General features: G+C 44.8%; 1 protein-coding gene across 16 annotated transcripts in view; it reads left to right on the top strand.

Annotated features, from left to right (window-relative positions):
* Positions 1-25,719, top strand: part of Znf532 (zinc finger protein 532) — a 133,191-nt gene that overhangs the window by 67,639 nt on the left and 39,833 nt on the right. For 14 of the 16 annotated variants that reach the window (XM_045134644.1, XM_045134631.1, XM_045134637.1 and 11 more), the window contains 2 exons: positions 7,858-8,039; positions 16,288-16,464. The exons of 1 other annotated variant lie outside the window; for it this stretch is intronic. In XM_045134644.1, the coding sequence (XP_044990579.1) occupies positions 7,858-8,039; positions 16,288-16,464 (359 nt within the window). The remainder of the gene's footprint in view (positions 1-7,857; positions 8,040-16,287; positions 16,465-25,719) is intronic. One more of the 16 variants, XM_045134630.1, reaches the window with a different exon arrangement.

A 25,719-nucleotide genomic window follows, 5' to 3' on the forward strand; every position in this document is an offset into this window, starting at 1 on the left:
TTATACATCTTTATATGACACTTTGTTATTTTTAAGAATATTTTATTTATTGACTTAAAATTGATTTCAGAAAGAAAGAGAGGAGGAGGAGGAGGAGGAGGAGAGAATGGGTGCGTCAGGACCTCTAGTTTTGTGTATCTGGCTTTATGTGAGTCCTGGGGAATTGAACCTGGGTCCTTTGGCTTTGCAGGCAAGCCCCTTGACCCTGAGCGCTGAGCGACGTCTCCAGCTCCTGACACTTGTTTTTACTTGCTCTCGCCACTGTCCTCTGTGCTGCTCCGTGTCCTACCCAGTTCCCTCCCTCCCTGCAGCTAGTGCTTCCGCTCTCCACGTGGGGACTTCTCTCTGTCAACATCCTCCTCCTTAGCCACATCTCCAGAGGAGGGACAACTGTCCCTTCTCCCTCTTAGGTTGTGAACAGCCCTCACTCTCTTGCAAACAACCTTTTCTTGTGGTCCACTTCCCTCTCCTAGGCCCCTGCAATGCTGGGAATTGAACCAGGGCCTCCTACAGACCAGCAAGGCCTCTACGCCTGAGCCACACTCCTGGTCTCCCTTCTTTTTATTTATTTATTCATTTATTTTTCTTTAGCCTTCTGTGAATGTTCAGAAGAGAGCCTTCTGTTTCCCTGTACTTTTCCAAACCCGGCAAGGCTCTCTTCCCTGTGGCTCGGCTGCCAGGTCTCTCCACAGCTCCTGTGTGCAGATGTTCAGTCCCTTGAGCCTGTGCCAGGAGGAGGTTTGGATGGTTTTAGCTGACTCTTTTGGAAGAATGGTATATAGGAAACGTCCAGAACCCAGAGCATAAGAGCACACTTAGTCAGGAGCCGGCTCCATGCCCGGCCACACTCTGGTGCAGTCTCTGTGAAGAATTGGTCTGGAATACAGGGTCTGTGTAGGCCTCTACCTTCCATTGTCCATGCCTGTGTGAGACTTGGGGTCTTAGTGCACCCTGGCAGGTGAAGTGCTCCAGGACCCTGACTCATTTTGTGTCAGTTAGAATGCCCCACCTCTGTGCACATGCCCCACAGAGGTGGCTTAGTGTCTGGGGAGAAGGCCCCATAGTGTCCCTTCCTGCAGCACAGAACCAAGCAGTGAAAATGGAGCTGATGGGCAGGTGACTTTTTTTTAAGTCTTTAAAAAAATACATACATATATCGGGCTGGAGAGATGGCTTAGCGGTTAAGCGCTTTCCTGTGAAGCCTAAGGACCCCGGTTCAAGGCTCGGTTCCCCAGGTCCCATGTTAGCCAGATGCACAAGGGGGCGCACGCGTCTGGAGTTCGTTTGCAGAGGCTGGAAGCCCTGGTGCGCCCATTCTCTCTGTCTTCCTCTATCTGTCTTTCTCTCTGTATCTGTCGCTCTCAAATAAACAAATAAAAAAAAATAAAAAAAATACATACATATATATATATATACATATATATATATATATTTATTTATTTTGGTTTTTCGAGGTAGGGTCTCACTCTAGCACAGCCTGACATGGAATTCACTCTGTAGTCTCAGGGTGGCCTTGAACTCACAGCAATCCTCCTACCGCTGCCTCCTGAGTGCTGGGATTAAAGGTGTGCGCCACCATGCCCAGCCCTAAAAGTCTTTATTTTTTTCTAAATTATTTTTATTTATTTATTTATTTGAGAGAGAGAATGGGTGCACCTCTAGCCAGTGCAAACGAACTCCAGACACATGTGCCACCTTGTGCATCTGGCTTACTTGGGTTCTTGGGAGTTGGACCTGGTTTCTTAGCCTTAACCGCCAAGCCATCTCTCCAGCCCAGCAGGTGACTTTTCGTGCTCTACCCCAGTGGAGGGCTCCTGCTGTGACTCACCTGACTCAATCTGCTAGACACCTTGAGGAGTTCTCCCCGAAGTCTTTCAGAGCTGATGATTGCGGCTATAGGTACTGAAGTGTATTGGAATGCTATTGCTTACTAGTGAGGCTGTGACCACATTTAGATTGGAACTGTGAGCTGTAAGCTCTTAATTGTTGGTTCTCAAGTGTGCTTTCTTGGACATGGGAGCAGAGGGCCCTGAGAAGTCATAAGGAGGTGGGGACTTCTTGGAGGTGTATCCATATTGGCTATTCCTGTTTGGTCCTCATTTTTGGAAATTACTGATTCATTTCAGTTTCAGGAACTTTCTGGGCATCTTTAACCCAACATACCAAGTGTTTTGTTTTGTTTTCCTTTTTTCTTTTTTGTTTTTATTTTTGGTTTTTCGAGGTAGGGTTTCACTCTAGCCCAAGCTGACTTGGAATTCTGGAATTCACTATGTAGTCTTGGGATGGCCTTGAACTCATGGTGATCCTCCTGCCTCTGCCTCCTGGGGCTGGGATTAAAGGCGTGCGTCATCACGCCAGCAGTTTTTCTTTTTCTTTCCTTCCTTTCTTCCTCCCTCCCTCCCTCCCTCCCTCCCTCCCTCCCTCCCTCCCTCCCTTCCTTCCTTTCTTTCTTTCTTTCTTTTTTCTTCTTTTGGTTTTCCGAGGCAGGGTCTCATGCTAGCTCAGGCTGACCTGGAATTCACTGTGTAGTCTCAGGGTGGTCTCAAACTCACAGCGATCCTCTTACCTCTACCTCCTGAGTGCTGGGATTAAAGGCATATGCCACCACGCCGGTTTAGAAATGATTTTAAAAAATATTTATTTATTTGAAAGATAAAGAGGGAGACAGAGAATGGGTGCTTCAAAGCCTCCAGCCACTGCAAACAAACTCCAGATGCATGCGCTACCTTGTGCATCTGGCTTATGTGGGTCCTGGAGAGTTGAACCAGGATCCTTTGACTTTGCAGACAAACACCTTAACCAAGGCTAAGCCATCTCTCCAGCCATAGAAATTATTTTTGACTGAAGACAGATTCCACATGTATGTGGTCAACACAAAAAGGATATTAGAAATTAGGTAATTCTGAGTGCCCTTAATGCTAAGAAGCGCAGTTCAGAAAGTTTCTCTGAGAACCTAGAGCTACATACCCACTGCTTGTTTTGTATCCTCTTTATAACCTTTACAAATAGATTTATGATCTGAATATTCAAATGTTTCCTGAAAATAAAGCTTCAAGCTTACCCTTGTAGTAAGCACTGTATAGCTGCACATCATCTGGAGTGCATTTACTGCTGAGCAGCCTCTCTCAAGGAGGCGTGCACTTCTCTCCTCCCTGTCTAGTCTTTCAGTGCTGGGGGTGAAGCCCAGGGCCTCCTGTGCTGGGTACCTTCCAAGTGTTTTGAGCAGACCTCACTGTTCCTCAGTTCTAGATCTATTGTCCTCCAGCACTTTCTTCTGGAAGCATGGTGTCTCCTCCTCACGTCATTGTCGTCAGCTAAAGACTATTCCATTCCCTTTCTCTTCCCTCTTTTTCTCCCTCTTTCCTTCCCTCCCATCCTTCCTCCTTCATCCCCTCCCCTCTTTTGCACGTTGAACCCAGGGCTTTGGGAATTCTAGCCAAGTGTTCTACCACTGAGCTACATCCACACTGTTTTGTGTTTTTTTTTTTCTTTTGAGACAGGGTCTTGCTGTGTGGCCCAAGTGGTGGGATTGCTGCATGGACTACCACCCAGGCTTCAGCTGAAAGCAGAACAGTAATTGCTCATTTAACTTTGTTTAGACTAGTCCCATTCCAATTCATTTGTGTGTGTGTGTGTGTGTGTGTGTGTGTGTGTGTACATCCATTATTTTGTGTTTTTTCTCCTTCTAGCCCAGGCTGACCTGGAACTCTCTGTAGGTGAGTAGATGATTACATGTCAGTCATTAGGCTTTGTTTTCTAAAATATTTTATTTATTTATTTGAGAAGAGAGAAAGAGGGAGGGGGAGGGAGAGAGAAGGGAGAATGGGCACATCGGGACCTGTAGCTACTGTAAACGAACTCCAGACTCATGTACTACCTTGTGCATCTGGCTTTTCTTGGGTACTGGGGAATCAAACCTAGATCCAAGGGTTTGCAGGGAAGTGCTTTAACCATGGTACCTTCTCTCCAGCCCAGTCACTAGGCTTTCTTCAAATGTCAAGTCATGTTAGGGATTTGGATTGTGGCAGAGGACTTGAAAACACTACTGTAATACTCAGTGTATTTTATTTCCTTTCAAGTGAGATCTGAAATAAAACATGTTCTTTGTGTCCTTATTGTGAAAGTGTATAAAGGAGAATGCTGGGAAGCAAACTGGTATTCTTTATTCTTATCAGTTTGTTTGTTTTGTTTTGTTTTGTTTTTCTAGGTAGAGTTTTACTGTAGCCCAGGCTGACCTGGAATTCATTCTGTAGTCTCAGGGTGGCCTCGAGCTCATAGCAATCCTCCTACCTCTGCCCCGTGAGTGCTGGGATTACAGGCGCACGCCCCCACGCTGGCTCTTACCAGTTACTGGTATTTGTGCTGTAGACCCTTTATGGAAGAGCTGTTGATGAGGTGGCGGTAACTGACTCTGTGCGGCACACGGCTAAGGTGGTCTTTCTGGGTTGTGCACGCTGTGTGAAATCACATTTTCATTCTTCCCCTTGTGCTTTCCTCAGACCGTTTTTCTCCCTAAAGTGTGAATTGAAACATGGAGGATTTTCTCCTCACTTATAGAAAGAGGGTGCTAAGCCCCATATTCCACCACTTCAGGGCCCTACCCTTCTCTCCAGATTTCACTGCAAGCCATTGTTGGATTCCCCCGGCTGAAAAGCTCCAGGAAAGGGAAAGTGGCAGTTTTCTAGTGTAGTTGCACTATGGAGAAATAGCATTTGTGTAAAGAGAAGTCATTCCTGGAACAAGGGAAGCTTTCTCAGAGTGGAATCAAGCTGCATATCATCCAAGCACGGGAGATGTCCCTTTTCCGATGCCACCGGTACATGTCACTAACAGGTCCACTGTGCGCCTCCTGTGCACGGCTTCTCTTTAGCAGTTAGGTCTGTCTGGAGAAACTGCTTCTTCCTCTATGAAGTGACCTTGGCTCGTGCTTCAGTGAGCTACAATTTTCAGATGTATTAAAATTTCTTTGATTTAAGGTACAAGGAAGACAATGTCAGATTTTTTTTTGTGTGTGTGTCATAGAGAATCCACATTCCTCACAAGCTCAGTGCAGCCCTAAAATGCAGAGAGGGAGAGAGTGCATTTTGTCATGAGTACACAGCCTCCCGGAAGAGCTGGAGAGGCCCCCTGATGCTGTGGAAGAGCTAACGGCGCATACCTCCGTATGCTGTGGAATCCCACCTCCCCGCTTCCAGGCGCGGGTGACATAGTTTGGGTAACAGGGACAGTTATATAACTCAAAGGAGCACAGCTCTATGTTCACGAGGTCCTATGAGTGCAGACATCAAGTAGGAAATTGCTCACCCAGAAGAGCACACTACTCCTCAATGGGATGGAGCAAGACCGTACGGGCCTGCAACCAAGAGAGGTGGCAGTGGGAGTGGGCCTATCTGAAGTATGGAAGAACCTTGTGGCCAGTATCACTGTCCAGTGATGATGTTCTCCTGTTTCAGGGAGGACCCCCAGCTGGTGGCAGTGTGTGACTGGGGAGGGGGCAAGTGTGATGATAATGGTGACCATGACCTTGAGGAATTCGTTACACATTTCATTTCATGTGTATCATGAAGGAAAACCATTTGCTATTACCTCTTGATGGAAGATAAGGAACACTTGTAACTATTCTCCTTTAGGTCTTCTCACCGGTTTCTATTATTAAGGGAACAGTGTAACCACATGGCTCTAGATAGGAGAGCTGTGGGGAGGGAGAGTAACACGTAATTGTAGCAGAAGCTGCTCATCTTTGGCATTCGGGTATATTTGCTAAAAGGTTTTCAGCCCTCTGTATTTTCTGTTGTGCATTCCTTGTAGCCTCACCCCACTCCTTCCACCACTCTCTACCAGAGTCCTCAGGATTGTTAAAGCCTGGCACCATCATGGTTCTTAGGCTTACTGGCTGTGGGGCCCTGGGCAAATTTCTTAACTTTGTTCAGCTTCATTTCCTCATATGTAAAGTGGAGGTATTATCTACTTCATAGATTATAATGAGGAATCAATGACATGATGTATTTAAATGTTTTAAAGTATCTAATGTATTTAAAGTATCTAATTCACTACTTTGGCTCATGACAAAATAGGGCCAGTCCCCTTTTATGTTTTATATATACACATATTGTGAATATGTGAATATATATGCATACATGTGTACATGTGCATATGTGTAGTTTTATCATGAGTTTTCACATCATTTAATATTGAAAGTATGAGTTTTGGTTCCAAATACATGCAAAATATAAGGGCCCATGGGACTGTAGACATGGTGACTATCTGCCTGGGGTTATTGGCTGGTGGAGGGAGATAGATTTCATTCAAAGAAACCAGTGATGGCTGATGATAATGTTAATGTTAGCAGAGTCTTGTGATTGCTGATGATCTCTTCTTGAACCTTGTCATGGCTTGTTTGAATCTGAAAAACATGTGTTAGTAGAAAAGGAACGGTATTTTTTAATAACGTTAACCTCATCTAAGCTGCCTGTAATGTTCTTCTTTTGTGATTATAATAAACATTTTTTGGGATAAAACTTGTATTTTAGTCCTTTCAGGAGAAAAACAATGAAGAATTTTCAAGTGAGTTGCCTTTTCTTTCTTAGTCTAAGTCACTTCAAAGTTTAAACCTTAATTTGGGGCTTCATTGAAAATAATGGTAAAGGATAAAGTCATAGAATTTGCAGCCCTGTGTCAATGTTAGAAAATGCTTTTAATCTTGGCAAAAATTTGTATTTTGAGGCTTTCTTTGACTTTGATACAATTTTTTTTATTTTAGAAGATATTTGCACAGGTTTCTCAAAAGTATTCAAACACATTTTATCTCAAATGCTATGTTAGATTTAACTGGGGGTTGGAAGTCAGCTTATATTGATTTTGACTATTCTTAGTTTTAAGTTTTAAAAGATACTTACTGCTTACATCTAAGGGGATGAAAACTAATATTTTGGAGTTTCCTGTGTGGTTAATTAAGTCTACTTTTCAAAAACGATTTCAATCCTTATTTTACATGAAATCTGATTTTAAGCTGTGTAAATTTCACCTTACGGTCTAAATTTATGTATCTGAGCTTCAATTGATTGGTTTTTAAAAATGTATTTATTTATCTGAGAGAGAGAATATGAGAGTGGCAGGAGGTCCTGCTGCTGCGACCAAACTCCAGATACATGCACCACGTGAGCATCGGATTTTATGTGGGGTCTAGGGAATCGAACCACCAGGCTTTGCAAGCAGGTGCCTTTAACTGCTAAGCCATCCCTCCAGTGTGAGTTGATTGGTTTTAATTATGTTATATTGTGGCCATTTCATCTGTTTAAAGGCTACTTTAAGTGCAAAAAGAAAATTTAGTTGTTATGGCCAGCCTTTGGCAGTCCTGGATTTAAGATTTCAAATGATTAAAGTGAATGTGGGAGACAAAAGGACCTAGATTAGTCTTGGGTTAATTTTTGTTATCTTGAAGCAAGCTTGTGAGTTGTGGGGGATGTGACTACTCAAGCCCATTCGCTTGTTACAGTGCACTAAGGTTGATTGCGATACAATTCACAAGAATACAGCTTGTCATACTTCCTTGCACTGGACAAAATGCAAAAATCACAAAGCTGGAGCTCTGCAAAGCTGGAGTTTTTCTTTAGCTCATGCTTGGGATGAGCCTAATACAAGTACTGCTAATCATTTTTATTTTGCAGGGTAAAAATTTTCAATTGAACATGAAAACCTTGAACAATTTCAAGTTTGCTATTCCCCTGGGCTTTGTCCTTGATTGTCGCGTTTGAAATGCGAGCCACATGATGACTGTGAGGCTGAAGTAAGGTGCTTTGCGAACTCTTAGATGAAGCTTCGCAGGACCAATCGTGTCTCCCCCTCTGGTTTGTCTAGAAGACTTGCACCGCCTGCCAGATGCTGCTCCCTAACCAGTGCAGTCACGCGGCCCACCAGAGGATCCACCAGCACAAATCTCCCTACACCTGCCCCGAGTGCGGGGCCATCTGCAGGTCGGTGCACTTCCAGACCCACGTCACCAAGAACTGTCTGCACTACACAAGGAGGATTGGTTTTCGGTCAGTATGCTGTCCACTTCCTTCACGTACAGCTCGTTCACCGAGAGTTGCGCTGGGGTGGAGGGATCTGGGAGCATAGTTCTCAGGGTCATAGGGTGAGACCTCCACTCTTAGACCCTTTGGGGACCTAGCTCAGGGTTATGCAGTGAGGCCTCGGCTCACAGACCCTCTGGGGACCTAGCTCAGGGTGATACAGTGAGACCTCGGCTCACAGACCCTCTGGGGACCTAGCTCAGGGTGATACAGTGAGAACTCGGCTCACAGACCCCCTGGGGACCTAGCTCAGGGTGATACAGTGAGGCCTAGACTCACAGGCCCGCTGGGCATCTAGCTCAGGCCTGCTGGGGATCCAGCTCACTTGTGCACCTGATGTGTTTGGATCCTTTTCATTATCTCACTGGTCCATACATTGGAGGTCAGGTGGGTCCTTTCTTCTAGGATAATGTGCATGTGCGGAGGTTTGACCTTGATTGACCTTCATAACCTTTGCTCCTGTACCCTTTTTAACACATGTTGGTCCTCACACTCCCTACATTTTATCCTTGCAAAAGCATCGTATGTCCCTGTGAACCCCCATTTCCTTTCTAGTGCTAATGGAAACAGATGGCGCGTTGCTTGGTTCCTGTGTCCTCTGGAAGGGTTAGAAGGATTAGGTGCGCTTCCCTCCCTCTGCATTTGTGTAGTATGTACGGTGTGTGTCTTTGCTGATACAGTGCCCATGTGTCCCTCCTGTAGCAACCAGAGAACACCAGGTACCACCCTCCATCACTTACCTGCCTGGTTTTTAAAAAATATTTTAGCTATTTATTTGGAAGTAGAGAGATACAGACAGAAAGAGAGAAAGTATGGGCACAACAGGGCCTGCAGCCTCTGCACATGGACTCCAGATGCATGTGCCACTTTGGACATCTGGGTACTGGAGGGCCGAACTCAGGTTGTCAGGCTTTGCAAGCAGGCACTTTAACTGCTGAGCCACCTCTCCAGCCCGCCTGCCTGTTCACGAGCCCAGCAGCCTGTCTCTGCTCCCTGCACAACTGGGGTCACATATGTGTGTGGCCATGCCCAGTTGTTTACAGCTGTTGTGGAGATGCACCCTCCATTGGTTGCAGGCCCGCCCGGGCCCCCATGCTGTGTGGGAAGCGCACTTGGGAAGTGCTGGGCGTCTCTGCAGCCCAAGTGCTTCCCCCATCAGCCGCCTCTCAGCTGACTGCTGGGTCTTCCCGCCCCTTCCACACATCTTACCTGTGGCTCACTCCACTGCCCTGAAGATTCTCAGATGTGTATTTTCACAACATCTGGCAAGCCTAGTATTTAGGTAAGGGATACACTTGAACTTTTTCTCCAACTTCATGACCTTCTGCAGAGCATTCCCATGGCATTTATCTTTGACCTGGTGAAAGCCTCAAGAAGCCCCGTCACCAGTCACACCGCACCTGGGTTAGCAGAGGCAGCGCTGTCCTGCTGGCTCATTCTAACATGGTTGCTGGGCAGTGTGCTTAGCGGTTCATAAGCAGTGGTTTTTCTTACTTGTAATTCAGTTACATTTTATAAAAATGAAGTTGCATTGATATAATTTGATGATTTTGATTTCATTTCAGTTTAGGATATGACAGCATTGATTACTGGGTGGCTTTGCCCATTTTTCTAAACTAAAATATGAGACTGTCCATTTTTAATCTTGTATCTTCAGACCTGTGCTGCACAGGTTTTGTGGATTGGGTTCTAGCCTGGTAGGAAACTTTTGGTTTAAAAATTCAGAAATAACTTTTTTCTACTTGTAAAAAGTATTTTTAAATACTTTATTTATTTATTTTCTTATGAATGAGAGAAAGAGTGAATAGGTAGGTGTGCCAGTGCTTCTAGCCACTGCAAATGAACTCCACACAATTGCACCACCATGACTTACATGGGTTCTGGGGAGTTGAACCAGGGTCTTTAGGCTTCATAAGCAAGTGCTTTAACCATTAAGCTATCTTTGTAGTCCTTTTCCCTACCTTTAACCTCATTTTGTTTTCCTTATATTAGAACAAACTAAATACTGGAGGGAAGTTTGGAGTTCATGTAAAGAACAGGACTTGCAAAGAGATGCAGAGCTTCCTGCAACTTCTTGTGTGGAAATTCGTGTGTCTTCCCTCTCTGTAGCACCTCTCTGTTCTGTGGTGTCTCTCTCTCTCTGTCTCTCTCTGTGGTACCTCTTGTTCTCTCTCCCTGGTACCTCTCGCTCTGTAGTAATCCCCTCTCTCCCTGTGGTACTCTTTCTTTTTTCTCAATTTTTAAAAAATATTTTTATTTAATTACTTATTTATTTGAGAGCGACAGACAGAGAAAGAGGCAGATAGAGAGAAGGAGAGAGAATGGGTGCACCAGGGCCTCCAGCCACTGCAAATTAATTCCAGACGTGTGTGCCCCCTTGTGCATCTGGCTAATGTGGGTCCTGGGGAGTCGAGCCTCAAACCGGGGTCCTTAGGCTTCACAGGCAAGCGCTTAACCGCTAAGCCATCTCTCCAGCCCCTTTTTCTCAATTTTTATTAACATTTTCCATGATTATAAAAAAATCTCCCATGATAATACACCCCCCCCCCAGTTTCCCCTTTGAAATTCCATTCTCCATCATATCCCCTTCCCACCTCAATCAGTTTGTCTTTTATTTTGATGTCATGATCTTTTCCTCCTCTTATGATGGTCTTGTGTAGGTAGTATCAGGCACTATGAGGTCATGGATATCCAGGCCATTTTATGTCTGGAGAGAGCACGTTGTAAGGAGTCCTACCCTTCATTTGGCTCTTACATTCTCTCCGCCACCTCTTCTGCATTAGAACCTGAGCCTTGGAAGGTGTGATCGAGATGTTACTCAGTACTCCAGTCACTTCTTTCCAGCACTATGATACCTTCTGAGTCTTCCCAAGGTCACTGCCATCTGAAAAGAGAAGATTCTCTACCCAAAGTGAGAGTAGTGTTAATATAAGGGTATAAATATTAAGAGAAGTGCTTACTGGGAAGTTTGATAAGCATAGTATATACATTTTTCCAGATATCAGCAGATGTTACACCCCTAGGGCTCATGACTACCCCTGTTTTAAGTTTTCAGTATCAGGGATGTGTTTCCCCCCATGGAGCGGGCCTCTAGTCCAATTGGAGGGCAGTTGGTTTCCACCATGACAGACATGCCACTGTTACACCCATTGGCTCATTTGGCCTGGCTGGCCAATTATAAGGCTTCCAGTGTCCACTGTGGAGTATCTTCTCTGGTGATTTCTCTCTCTCCCATTGAACTGCATGTAGAATGGCTTTGTCCAGCTTTCTGTCAGCTGCTCTACATGGAGGAGGTTATCAGCTCAGTTCCAACAGGATTTCTCAGTGGACTTGCAGCCCAAGTATGTGGAGTCTTCAGCAATAGGTTCTTACCATTGATTCCTGGTGGGAAACCAAGGGTCTTGGCAATAGCCTATAATATTTTAGGGGCATCAGTGACCTCCCTGGCCACCAACTCACTGGAGGTATCCCCATCCCTGGCACTGAAATTTTTCTAACAACGATCTATAGCTCCTGAGTGTTCCATTGTCCGAAACCGGAGGATTCCATATGATTTATTTGCATCCTCTTAGATTTTGATTAGCCCTCCCTCCACCTTCCCTTTACTCAATCTCTTCCCCTGACCTCACTTTGGGCCTTTTCACCCCTGTTAATCTATTCTTCTACTTACTTATGTGATACTCTTTGTCTCTAGTACTCTCACTCTGAGATACCTCTGTCTCTCTATGGTAACTCTCTGCTCTGTGATACCCTGTCTCTGATACCCCTCACTCTGTGGTACCTCTCTATAATACTCTCTCTCTATGATACCTCTCTACCCTGTGATACCCCTCTCTCTGTGATACCTCTGTCTCCATGATACCTCTCTCTCTGTGATTTCTCTCTGTTCTGTGGTACCTCTGTCTTTCTCTGTGATACCTCTCTGCTCTGTGGTACCTCTGTCTCTGTGGTACCTCTCTCTCTCTGTGATACCTCTTGGCTCTGATACCTCTCTGCTCTGTGGTACCTCTGTCTCTATGATAACTCTATGATACCTCCCCCCCCCCTGTGTGTATGTGTGTGTGTGTGTGTGTGTGTGTGTGTGTGTGTGTGTGTGTATGTGATACCTCTCTCTCAATGAAACCCTGTCTTCAAACTTGGGAGATTATCAGGATCCAGATATCTTGGGTGACAGAGTTGAGCAGGAGAATCAGGTACCTTCAGTTGCATGCAGAATAATCCTCTGTACAGTAAGAGAGCAGCTCTGTGGCCCTGTTCTGTTTTTTAAAATTATTTATTCATTTATTTATTCAAAAGCGAGAGAGAGAGGGAGAGAATGGGTGTGCCAGAGCCTCCAGCCACTACAAACAAGCTCCAGATGCATGGGCTGCCTTTTGTATCTAGCTTACATGGGTCCTGTAGAACTGAACCTGGGTCCTTAGGTTTCACAGGCCAGTGCCTTAACCGCTAAGCCATCTCTTCAGTCCATAAGTTTTGTTCTTTCAAGATCACTAAACTTCCCTTCAGTGTTTTATTTGTTCTACTATAATGCAAACCAAGGGTAGAAAGCGCCTTGGTGCATAGAAACAGCTCTGGGTGTAGACTAAAAGCAGCTGCCTCGCTGATGTGAGACTATCCACACTCGGCCTTACGTGTGCCTTGGGTGTCCTCAGTTATGCATTTTCTGTTTCTACCAACTTTTAAATATAGACCCCTCGCTTGACTGCAGGCTGTGTGAGCTATAAAAACACAGCTTTGTTTCTCTGTGAGACAGTCACTGTTGTCCTGGTGGCTCCTGCTTAACTTGCCAAAAGTTAAATATGGATAAGAGTATTTTTCTGCTTCCAGATACATACAGTTAGGATGGGGTTGTTGTATGATAGCATATTCATAAATTTTTTTTGTTTTTTTTGTTTGTTTTTTCGAGGAAAGGTCTCGCTCTAGCCCAGGCTGACCTAGAATTCCTTCTGTAGTCTCAGGGTGGCCTTGAACTCATGGTTGATCATCCTACCTCTGCATCCTGAGTGCTGGGATTAAAGGCATGTGCCACCACGCCTGGCTCCTTACCTTTTTTTTTTTTTCAATATTTTTTATTAACAACTTCCATGATTATAAACAATATCTCATGGTAATACCCTCTCTATCCCCACCTTCCCCTTTGAAACTCCATTCTTCATCATATCCCCTCCCCATCTCAATCAGTCTCTGTTCTATTTTGATGTCATGATCTTTTCCTCCTCTTATGATGGTCTTGTGTAGGTAGTGTCAGGCACTGTGGGGACATGGTTATCCAGGCCATTTTGTGTCTGGAGGAGCATGTTGTAAGGAGTACTACCCTTCCTTTGGCTCTTACATTCTTTCCACCACCTCTTCTGCAATAGACCCTGAGCCTTGGAAGGTGTGATGGAGATATTGCAGTACTGAGTACTCCTTTCCCTTCTTTCCAGCACCATGATGCCTTTTGAGTCATCCCAAGGTCATTGCCATCTGAAAAGAGAAGATTCTCATTAACATAAGGGTATGAACATTAAGAGAAGTGCTTACTGGGCAGTTTAATAAGCATAGTATATACATTTAGCCAGACAGAAGCAGACGTTACACCCCTAGGGCTCATGACTACCCCTGTTTTAAGTTTTCAGTATCAGGAATGTATTCCCTTCCATGGAGCGGGCCTCTAGTCCAGTTAGAGGGCAGTTGGTTTCCACCATGACAGATGTGCCACTATTGCCCCCATTGGCTCATTTGGTCTGGCTGGCCAAATATGAGGTTTTCATTGTCCACTGTTGAGTATCTTCACTGGTGATTTCTCTTTCTCTCATTGAACTGCATGCAGCATGGCTTCTTCCAGCTTTCTGTCAGCTGGTCGACATGGAAGAGGTTATCAGCTCAGTTCCAGCAGGATTTCTCAGTGGCCTTGCAGCCCAAATCCATGCCTTTCTTTTTAAGGTTAGGAAAGATTTCTTTTGAGCGAGAATAATAAAATAAAGACAAAAGCTCATGAGCCAAGAGGCCAGGAGGCGTACTAAGCAGGAAGTCACCCCCCCTTTTTTATTTCCTTTAGAGTGAGAGAGGGGGGAGAGTGTTCTAGCACTTGGGAGGCAGAAAGGCAGCAGAGTCAGGAGTTTAGCACCATCGAAAATACATGCAGCCTGGGCTACATGAGACCTGGTCTCAGAAGCTAACAAGAGACAGAGAGAGAGAGAGAGAGACTTGGCCGGATTTGACTGGTGTCCCACTGCCTGGGATTTGACAGTTGTCTGTGGACATGCCAAGGTTCTCGGTATTCATGGCATGGCCATGCTGTAGTGTTGTAGGAGGTGTCCTGGTGCCACCTCACCTGCATCAGCCTCACTTGCCCTGAACCTCTTGTCACTGGAGGGCAGCAGCTCCTTTACCACACAAGGTCTGTGGGCACACTTTCTCTTGGTCTCTGTGGCTCACTGAGTCTTTTTGCTCCTGTCCTCTCACTAAAAGGAAGCCTCTTCTTCCTCGTGCTTTCTGTCGACACAGCCTTCTCTGTGCCGGCGACTTCCCAGCGCCAGTGTTCTCCCGTTGCCACCTTGACCCTCCCTGCCTTTGACTGCCCTGTCCCTGGGCCCGGGGGAGGTCCTCATGGTCTGTGTGTGACGGGTCCTTGGACACCATCAGGGTGGTCCCAGGTCAGGTGGCAATGTCAGGCTCTAGTGCCAGAATCCAGCACATGGACAGATATCCTCCTGAAAGCCAGAACTCGGGGAACCTTGTGTTCTTAGCCCTGATGCGCCCCCACTTTCCTTGTAGCCATGAGCATCTAGAGGTTGTGAGGACTAAGCATGATGTACCCTCTCTCAATTTACAGTCTATTAACTGGCCCGGGAGGAAAACCACGTGTTACGACAACACAGCAAGTTAACCCCAAATAATTTCATTGTGTGCTGTAGGAGCCAACATAGGACAGTCCGATTATTAGGGTGCGAAGCTTTGCTTCTCTTCTGTTGTTGAGTGTGTTTCTTTTTGTGTCCTGAATGCAGCACCCTAAGACACTGAACATGAGAATGCATTGATTGTGACTTTTAAAAAAATGCTTGTGAAGTATAACCAGGCATGCTTTATAGACCACAAAAGTAATTCAGAACACACACTGCCTGGGATCAACCTGATCAAAATCTCACGTCTAAGCTGACAAGGATCCAAGGCTGTCCTCAATGTCTCCGGGCACAGCTTGTTAGAGGGAAGGCCCAGTCTGTAGCTGTCTGCCCCAGGTGACTTGCGCACACAAGTCCAGGGCAAGTGTGCTCAGTCACGTTGTAGCCTTATCTCTAAAGGTCCAAGGATGATGTAGAGAATGTTCTTGAGCAGTTTTCAGGTGACCAAGAAGACTCCGTTGTCATGGAGATATCCCTGGTCCTTTTGAAGAGCCAGGTATGGTGGCTCACGCCTTTAATCCTAGCACCCAAGAAGCAGAGGTAGGAGGATTGTTGTGAGTTTGAGGCCAGCCTGAGACTACATAATGAGTCCTTGTGAAGATGAGCCAGGGGCAAAATGCAGCCTAATTTCAGTTTGTTTATATGGATTAGATGTTAGCAAGTGATGTCAGCAGGGAGTCAGGTTTTTTTGAGATGCCAACTTTTCTGAAGCTTGTAATAGCTCCAGTTTTAAAAACAAATATAGGTGTGCTCATACATATTTTCCATGAGGCAAAAATAACAAACACTCAACCTAGGTTGGTAACCTTTTCCACCCTGTGTGTTACTTGGCGCTGGGTATTTGAGATGTATTGATCGCACTGTATGTACCAGAAGCTCCAGATCGATTGCTTATGCCTTCGCTGCCCTCCATCCAGGGCAAGTAGGTTCAGCTGGCAGAGGGCTCTTCCACTGGAAATGTTATCTGGGTGGCCCTGGGATGGGTGGGGACATCAGTCAGGCTCTCTGGTCAGAATCTAGCACCTGGGCACCACCCCCTCAGCCAGGGATCAGGGGGCTTTGGTTATCTGGTCCCTGATCTGTCCCCATCCTTCTCACTGTGGGCATCGTTTCTAGAAACAACAAAAACACTTAAAGCACCAGCCATTTGCATCTCATTTTTCTTCCTCCTTATCTTCCCTCTTCAACTTACAAAAAGATTCTTGACTGTTTCAAATTACAGAAAACAAAGAACCCAAGTGAGTGTGAATATGTTCATCTCACCCAGTTCGTACAGTGATGTCGCACGTGTTCGGTGGTCTGTGCTAACGACAGTGTTGTTTCTCTAACAGATGCGTGCATTGCAGTGTTGTGTACTCCGATGTGGCCGCACTGAAGTCTCACATCCAAGGCTCTCACTGTGAAGTCTTCTACAAGTGCCCTATCTGTCCAATGGCGTTTAAGTCTGCCCCAAGCACACACTCTCACGCCTACACACAGCATCCTGGCATCAAGATAGGAGAACCAAAGTAAGTAAGGCCCGGATGGCTGGGTTCTCCTCTACTGCTCCAGTGGGAGCTCAGCAGAGGTGGTTATTCTGTTGACGGAAATTTATGACCTGAGCACTTGTGCAGCCCTGTTGATTTTGATATACCCAATATGTCACCTGTTGTTTATGCTCTTATCAATTTTTGCTCAACAAGTGAATATTTTATTCTTAAGATGATTTAAACAAGTGATTTCTAGGAAAATTATAGAATAAAAACCCACAAAACTATCCAGCTTAAATTTTTACGTACTTGCTTATAGGGATATATTTCCCCAGTTATATTCAGAGGATGAAGTCAGCTTAATGAATTCAGCTTTATAGCCAGGATAAGCCCTTGGTTCGTAGAAGTACATTTTATTTTTGCCTCACTCTTGCCCCTCCTCTTAGCAGATTTTACTCTGTGGTGCTGTCAAGGGCAGCTTAGCCGAGAGCAGGGGCCGTGGGTCTGTGGGTCAGGGACGTGCCAGGACATCACCGCCAGCCAGCTGTGAGACCTGGGACTGTTCTTTGCTGTCGCAGCCACTCTTCTCTGTCCTGTAAGATGAGGGCCATGCTTGTGCCCAGGGTTTGTGAGAGAGTAGAACAAGGTCAGGTATTTGAGCTCCCTGCGTCAGGTGTGGAGGGTCTCTGGAGGCCGCAGTTCCTGCGTTTCTATACTCCCTCTTCATACATGCACATCCCTGGTGGTGGTCATTTTATTCCTGGAGTCATTATAGCCATGCCAAGTTTGATCTTTTAAAGTGAGGCTAGATTTGCTAGTATATCTGTTAGCAAGGAGCTAGAAGGGGTAGATAATAACATCTGTACCTCCTTCTGTGTTTCTAGCTTTTAGTTATTTGTGGGGAAAGGCATTTGACTCTAAACAGGCGCCTTAACCCCTGAGCAATCTCTCCAGCCCAGTTGACTCTCTCGAAATGACCATTTACTAAAATAGTATTAAAATTGACTTCTATTCTATGGGGCTTTCAAACCTGATCTTTTTTATGTTTGTTCTGAAAGAGAAGTAAATTCCAGGGTTTCACACACAACATGGTGTCTTCACTCTGAGACAGGTTCACAGATGTTAATGTTTCCATATGTTAGTAAGTCCTTCTGGGCACTCACAGAGCCTCTTTCTCTTGATGAATATTGTTACATGAGTCTTTTTCCAGATAAACAACGTGCTTTTTTTGTCTGCAATGTGAATAGTAATTGTAACCTGTGTTTATGAAACAGCGAACACTAAGATGAGCTCCGACAGTGTTCCTCACACTCGAGCACAGTGTGTCTGGAGCTTTCCTTGCTGTACTTAAAGCGAAGGAAGCGCTTCACAGTGTAGGATAGTTTCTTGTCTGTTATGTACAGTTGGACTTTCTGTGATTTCAGTTACCAAGGCCAAACATAGTTTGAAAATACTAAGTGGAGAAAATGCCAGAAGTAAACAATTTATACTTTTTTTTTTTTTTTTTTTGAGGCCAGGTCTCACTCTTACAGGTTTGGTTTGGCTTTGAAATAGGATCTTGTTCTTGCCCAGGCTAACCCAGAATTCATTATGCAATCTCAGGCTGGCCTCAAACTCACAACAATCCTCCTACCTGTGCTTATTGTGTGCTAGGATTAAAGGCGTGAGCCACCACACCTGGCTTTTCTTTTCTTTTCTTTTTTTTTTTTTAAGGCAGCATCTCACTGTAGCCCAGGGACTGACCTGGAACTCACTCTACCTCCATGTTGGCCAGAACTCTGGGTAGTCCACTTACCTCAGCCTCCCTTCTGCTGGGATTAAAGGCATATACCACCACACCTGGTCAATTTATAAGTCTTAAATTGCATACCATTCTGGATGGAATAATGAAATTTCCCACTGTCCTGTCCATCATGACACACATCACTGTGCGGCCAGTGTGTCCATACTGTACAGGTGGAGTGGCTCTGTCCCTGTCCATCATGACATGCATCATCCCTGTGTCCAGTGTGTCCACGCTGTGTGTTCCTGCCTGATAATTGTGCACTACTGCTGGGTTGTTGAAGTGACTGTTCTGCGGTGCCTGTCTCCAGGTGACCTTTATTTTTCCTCGTAATGGCCCCAGACGCCAGACTAGTGGTGGTGGAAACTAAGATATGCCTGAGAGAAGCTGGAAAATGCTTCCTGTAAGTATGATTGCGCTAACTGTAGACCTTAGTAAGGATAGGAAAATAATCACAAGTGCTGTCGAGATGGAAAAGGCATTAAATTAGAGACTTCCACGCTGTCTAGGGCTTCTGGCATCTACTAGGGGTATTGTAGATTATGCCCCTCCCCCATATGGAAGGACAGTGCTTGCTAGGAAAATACAGTCTTGTCTTTTCTTTCTTTTTTATTTTTATTTATTTTTTTTGAGGTAGGGTTTTACTCTAGCCCAGGCTGACCTGGAATTCAGTATGTAGTCTCAGAGTGGCCTTGAACTCATGATGATCCTCCTATCTCTGCCTCCTGAGTGCTGGGATTAAAGTCATGCCACCATGCCCAGATTTTTCTTTTAATTAAAAAAGTATTTATTTATTTGAGAGAGAGAGACAGACAGATAGAGAGAGGCCTCCAGCAACTGCAACCAAATTCTAGATTCATGTGCCACACCTTGTGCATCTGGCTTATGTGGGTCCTGGGGAATCAAACCTAGATTCTTAGCTTTGCAGGCAAATGTCTTAACCGCTAAGCTATCTTCCAGCCCTCTTTCCTCCCTCCCTCTCTTTCTTTCCTTTTTTTTTTTTTTTTTGTTGTTTGTTTTTGAGGTAGAGTCTCACTCTGGCCCAGGCTGACCTGGAATTAACTATGTAGTCTCAAAGTGGCTTGAATTTACGGTGATCCTCCTACCATTGCCTCCCAAGTGCTGGGATTAAAGGCATGCACCACCACTCCTGGCCCCCTTTTCATTTTAAAAATATTTCATTTATTTATGTATTTGAGAGAGAGGGGCAGATAGAGAAAAAGAATGGGTGCACCAGGGCCTCTACCACTGCAAACAAACTCCAGATGCATAATCCAACTTGTGCATCTGGCTTTATATGGAATCGAACCCTGGTTTTTAGGTTTTACAGGCAAGCGCCTTAGCATCTGAGCCATCTTTCCGACCCCTCAACCCCTTTTTAATTTTTTTTTGTCTGTTTATTTTTTTTTGCTTGTTTTGTTTTTCGAGGTAGGGTCTCACTGTAGCCCAGGCTGACCTGGAATTCACTATGGAGTCTCTGGGTGGCCTTGAACCACAGCAATCCTCCCACCTCTGCCTCCCGAGTGCTAGGATTAGAGGAGTGTGCCACCATGCCTGGCCCTTTTTAATTTTTTTGAGGTGGCCTCGCAATGTAGTCTGTTGGCCTCAACCTTACCATCCTGTCTCAGCTAGGATTACAGATGTGTACCACAGTGGCCAACTTTATTTATCCCGGTATCTGGAATTTTTTTTTTATTTGTTTATATGCAAGCAGAGACAAGAGAAACAGAGAGGAAGAGAATGGGTGCACCAGGGCTTCCAGCTGCTGCAAATGAACTTCACATGCATGGGCCACTGTGCATCTGGCTTTATGTGGGTACTAGGAATCGAACCTAGGTTGTTAGGTTTGCAAGCAAGTGCCTAACTGCTGAGCCAATTCTCCAGCCTGGAAATTTTTTTTTTTTAATTTTTATTAGCATTTTCCATGATTATAAAATAAATCCCATGTTAATTCCTTCCCTCCCCCCCTTTCCCCTTTGAAATTCCATTCTCCATCATATTACCTCCCTATCTCAATCATTGTCCTTACATATATACAATATCAACCTATTAAGTACCCTCCTCCCTTCCTTTCTCTTCCCTTTATGTCTTCTTTTTAACTTACTGGCCTCTGCTACTAAGTATTTTCATTCTCTCGCAGAAGCCCAATCATCTGTAGCTAGGATCCACATATGAGAGAGAACATGTGGCGCTTGGCTTTCTGGGCCTGGGTTACCTCACTTAGTATAATCCTTTCCAGGTCCATCCATTTTTTTCTGCAAATTTCATAACTTCATTTTTCTTTACCGCTGAGTAGAACTCCATTGTATAAATGTGCCACATCTTCATTATCCACTCATCAGTTGAGGGACATCTAGGCTGGTTCCATTTCCCAGCTATTATAAATTGAGCAGCAATAAACATTGTTGAGCACGTACTTCTAAGGAAATGCGATGAGTCCTTAGGATATATGCCTAGGAGTGCTATAGCTGGGTCATGTGGTAGACTAATCTTTAGCTGTTTTAGGAACCTCCACACTGATTTCCACAATGGCTGGACCAGATTGCATTCCCACCAGCAGTGTAGAAGGGTTCCTCTTTTTCCACTTCCCTGCCAACATTTATGATCATTTGTTTTCATGATGATGGCCAACCTGACAGGAGTGAGATGGAATCTCAATGTAGTTTTAATCTGCATTTCCCTGATGACTAGTGATGTAGAACATTTTTTTAGATGCTTATATGCCATTCGTATTTTTTCTTTTGAGAATGCTCTATTTAGCTCCATAGCCCATTTTTTGATTGGCTTGTTTGATTCCTTATTATTTAACTTTCTGAGTTCTTTGTGTATCCTAGATATTAATCCTCTATCAGATATATAGCTGGCGAAGATTTTTTCCCATTCTGTAGGTTGTCTCTTTGCTTTTTTCACTGTGTCCTTTGCAGTGCAAAATCTTTGTAATTTCATGAGGTCCCAGTGATTAATCTGTGGTTTTATTGCCTGAGCAATTGGGGTTGTATTCAGAAAGTCTTTGCCAAGACCAATATGTTGAAGGGTTTCCCCTACTTTTTCCTCTAGCAGTTTCAGAGTTTCAGGTCTGATGTTAAGGTCTTTAATCCATTTGGACTTAATTCTTGTGCATGGTGAAAGAGACGAATCTATTTTCATCCTTCTGCAGATATATATCCAGTTTTCCCAACACCATTTGCTGTCTTTTCTCCAATGAGTATTTTGCAGCCTTGGAAATTTTTAATAAGTGAACTTTTTTTTTTTTTGAGGTAGGGTCTCACTTTGGTCCAGGCTGACCTGGAATTAACTCTGTCATCCCAGGATGGCCTTGAACTCATGGCAATCCTCCTACTTCTGCCTCCCAAGTGCTGGGATTAAAGGCGTGCGCCACCACACCCTGCTAATAAGTGAATTTCTAAAAATAAGTAAAACTAGGCATGGTGATCCTAGCACTTGGGAGGCTGAGGATTATTGTGAGTTCCAGGCCAGCCTGAGACTAATTCTAGGGCAGCCTGGGCTAGAGCAAGACCATACCTCAAAAAACCAAAAAATTTAAAAAATAAAAATAGGTACAAGTCATTATGTCTTAAACTAGAAAACAAAGCAGAGTTGCAGATGCAGTGAAGACACAAGCCCCAGACCAGGAGCACGTGTAACGGTGTCGCTGGTGCTCAGCTCCAGGGTTCCTTTCCTTCAGCTCGGGGGTCTCAGGCTGTGCCTGAGGGGCCGCTTCCCTTGCTCCCTGTCCCTACGTAAGGCCACTGTACAATTCTATCCTGGGCTAGTCAGCATTTAACCCAGAAACTCTTGGCATTAAGTCCAAAATGAGCAAGTGGTCCCCACCTCAAAGGAACCTCAAGTGCCAAACCCTCCTAACATCCCAACAAGTTTGCATGACATGGTTATGTGAACAATTAAAAAATTGCCCAAATTAAGCTGGGTGTGTGCGTGCCTGTAATCCCAGCTTTCAAGAGGCTGAGATCATGAATGGAGGCCAGCCTGGGTAGAGTGTTTCAGGTTTGCCAGAAGACCCTACCTTTAAAAAAAAAGTTACTCAGGAATTGGTATTAATCCCATTTCTATTTACTTCAATCAAGTGGCATCTGGATAGTTGAACACATACCATAAAGTCACATACTCGGGTATGCACCAGGCAAGATTGAACTTGGCATTCACTGTGTTTGCTGTATGCTGCCAGTGCTGTTGAAGATGTTTCCGTCTTTCCAGTCAGTATATGGGTGGCATATGTCCTGCTGTTGGGAAGTACACTGTGAACCCTTTTTATCTTTTCTGGATAACTGAGATCATTTTGAATGTCTATTACTATAGTCTATGTGTCTTTTTAGTTTTTTCTTAATTCGATTAATGACAAGGTGTTTTGTGCATGTGTGTTTTTCCTGTGCCTTCCTTTTATTTGCTATTTCTAAATGGATATCAGTAGAGATATGAGAACTCCACAGTTAAGAACAGTGTAAGAGAGAGATTTTGAACAAGTTCCCAAGAAATAAAGCATATACTGTTGGAATGTAGTGTGCTGTGTGGGAAGTGGCTGCACTGTCAGCTCACCTCCAGGGCTGAGCCGTTAGGCACGCTGCAGAGAGGCTCTTCACCCTGCGTGGGATTCTATCTTGGGTGACACAGGACGGCTGTGGGAGTGGCTCCCAAGCACAGACTCTCCAGTTCATGTGCCCCTTGTCTTGCCCAGGGTAGCACTATAGGCAAGTGTGGCATGAGTGAATGCCTGGTCTTAGCTTTTCTTGTCCCACTCTTTCTCCTCTTTTCCCGTTCCTTCTCTCCTCCTTCTGGCCTCTTCACCCTGACACTTGCTCATTGTTAATATAAGGTTAGGGTTGGCATTTGGAGCCCTTTACAAATCCCCCTGCCACACACACACATTGCGCACTGCTGTCCCCTAGCTTGCTGAACTCTGCCTTTGCATCAACTGGTACCTCCCTTTGTCTCTTCCAGAGGCTCTTTTCTTTTTTCTTTTCCTTTCCTTCTTTCTCTTTTCTTTTCCTCCCTCCCTCTCTTTTTCTTTAAGTTTTATTTATGTGAGAGAGAAAGAGGCAGACAGAGAGAGGGAGAGAGAGAAGAGTAAGAGCCAGGGTGTGCCAGGGCCTCAGTCACTATAAATGAACTCCAACCACATGTGCCACCTTGTGCATCTGGCTTATGTGGGTCCTGGGGACTTGAACTTGGGTCCTTTGGCTATGCAGCAAAGCCCTTAGCTGCTAAGCCATCTCTCTCTCTTTTAACATGGTAGGGTCTCAGTCTAACCCAGGCTGACCTGGAATTCACTCTGTAGTCTCAGGGTGGCCTCGAACTCACAGCTATCCTCCTACCTCTGCCTCTGAGAGCTGGGACTAACGGCTGCACCCCATGCCCAGCTCTTCAGGAGGTCCTTTCTCTCTGGCATTTCTGTTTTTGCTGGAGTTTGCTCCATCTTCATGATCGGCTCTTTAAAACCACATCTTTGACTTTGTTGATTTTTCTTCTTCATTTTAATTTTTTTTGTTTGAGGGGGTGGGGAGAGTTTATTTTGGCTTACAGGCTCAAGGGGAAGCTCCTTGATGTCAGGGAAAGCAATGGCATGAGCAAAGTGTGGGCATCACCCTCTGGTCAACATAAGGTGCACAATTGCAAGAGGAGAGTGTGCCAAACACTGCCAAGGGGACAGTGGCTATAGCACCCATAATCCTGCCTCCAACAATACATTGCCTTCAGGAGGCGTTAATTCTCAAATCTCCATCATCTGGGAATCTAGAATTCAAAACACCTAAGTTTATGGGGGATACCTGAATCAAACCAACACATTCTGCTCCTGGCCCCCATAAACTGCTAACCATCCATGATGTAAAATGCAATGCATTCAGTCCAACTTTTAAAATCCCCATAGTTTTTATCAATCCCAATGATATTCAAACATCCCCATAATCCAAGGTCTTTTAACTGAGCCATAATACCAAAAAATCCCTCCCAAATCCATAATGGCACAGAATAAACATTCACACTGCAAAAGATGGCATTGGACATAGCAAAGAAATATTCAATCAATACAAGATTTAAACAACCAGGGCAAACATCAAACTATAGCTCCAAGTCCAACAACTCTAGCCAGTGACAAATCTCCAAGTGTGATAATTCTAACCAGCAACAAATCTGAAGTTCCAATTCTACCCCTCCAACTAGGCTGCTCACAGTCCTGGAAAACTTCACCAGGGCCAGCAGCTTTCCTTAGCAGCCATCTCGTGGTCCCAGCATCTCCACTGCAACCCACGGTTCATCCTCATGGCCCCATGGGGTCTCCATGCAGGCATCCAGCAAACCTGCTTCACACTGCCCATGGTCGTTTCCAAAACACAAGACCATGTTGCAAACTCAATGACTTTCACTTTACTCCATGTCTTATACTCCACAATACCAGATGGGGTGCCAGTTTGTTTATCCAGGAGGTAATAAAGCAGACTTTGAACAACAGGACAATCCTTGAGCATTCATGCCCCTTCAAAAGACTATTCTTTCTGTTGTCCCAATGCAGGTCAGCTGGCTCAATCTCAAAGGTTGTAATCTCTCATACAATTGCAGCTGAACAGCAGCAATTTCATCCAAAGATTTCATTTTTTTTCTCTGCCATATCCTTCTGCTCACACCAATCCATTTCTATGCAGTGCAACCCTGTATAACTTCTCAGGACATGGGCATAACAGCAAGCTTCTCACACAAACTGCTTTTAGCCTGGATCAGGCAAAGCTTTTTTTCACCCTCATAAGCCAAACCTCACAGTCCATAGTTCTTACTGCATTCAGGTCTTTCAACTCTGACCAGAATAGTCCATCAAGCTATCCTTACAGCACTACAAGGCATTTCAAATCCTTCCACATTCCTTCAAAATCAGCTTCAAAAGGCCAAAGCCACATAGTCAGGTGTTTATCAGAAATGACCCCACTCTTGGTACCAACTTTACTGTTGCAGTCAGGTTCAAATTGCTGGCAGAAATCACCCAACCAAGAACATCTTTTGGGGAAAAAAGGGTTTATTTTGGCTTACAGGCTCAAGGGGAAGCTCCATGATGGCAGGGGCAAACAAATGCATGAGCAGAGGGTAGACATCACCCCCTGTCCAACATAACATGGACAATAGCAACAGGAGAGTGTACTTGGTATTTCTTCTTTTTTAATGTTTTTGTTTATTTGCAAACACAGAGAGCACAAGAGAGAGAGAATGCATGAATGAATGAGAATGGGCACACCAGGCCCTCTTGCCACTGCAAGTGAACTCTAGACACATGCGCTACTGTGCATCTGGTTTTACGTGAGTACTGAGGTATTGAACCCAGGTTGTCAGGCTTTTCAAGCAAGTGCCTTTAACCACTGAGCCATTTCTCTGCCCCCCCTTTTTTTCCTTCTCACATTAGCAGCAGTTATTTTTGCTGTACAAAAATGGAGGAATTAATGTACTGAGACCTCTTGCATGCCCTTTACCCAGAGGACCCTTGATGCTGGCATTGTCAGGATCCAGCCCGT

Source organism: Jaculus jaculus, chromosome 15 (genome assembly GCF_020740685.1).
Source record: "Jaculus jaculus isolate mJacJac1 chromosome 15, mJacJac1.mat.Y.cur, whole genome shotgun sequence".
In the NCBI taxonomy this organism is placed as follows: Eukaryota; Metazoa; Chordata; class Mammalia; order Rodentia; family Dipodidae; genus Jaculus; species Jaculus jaculus.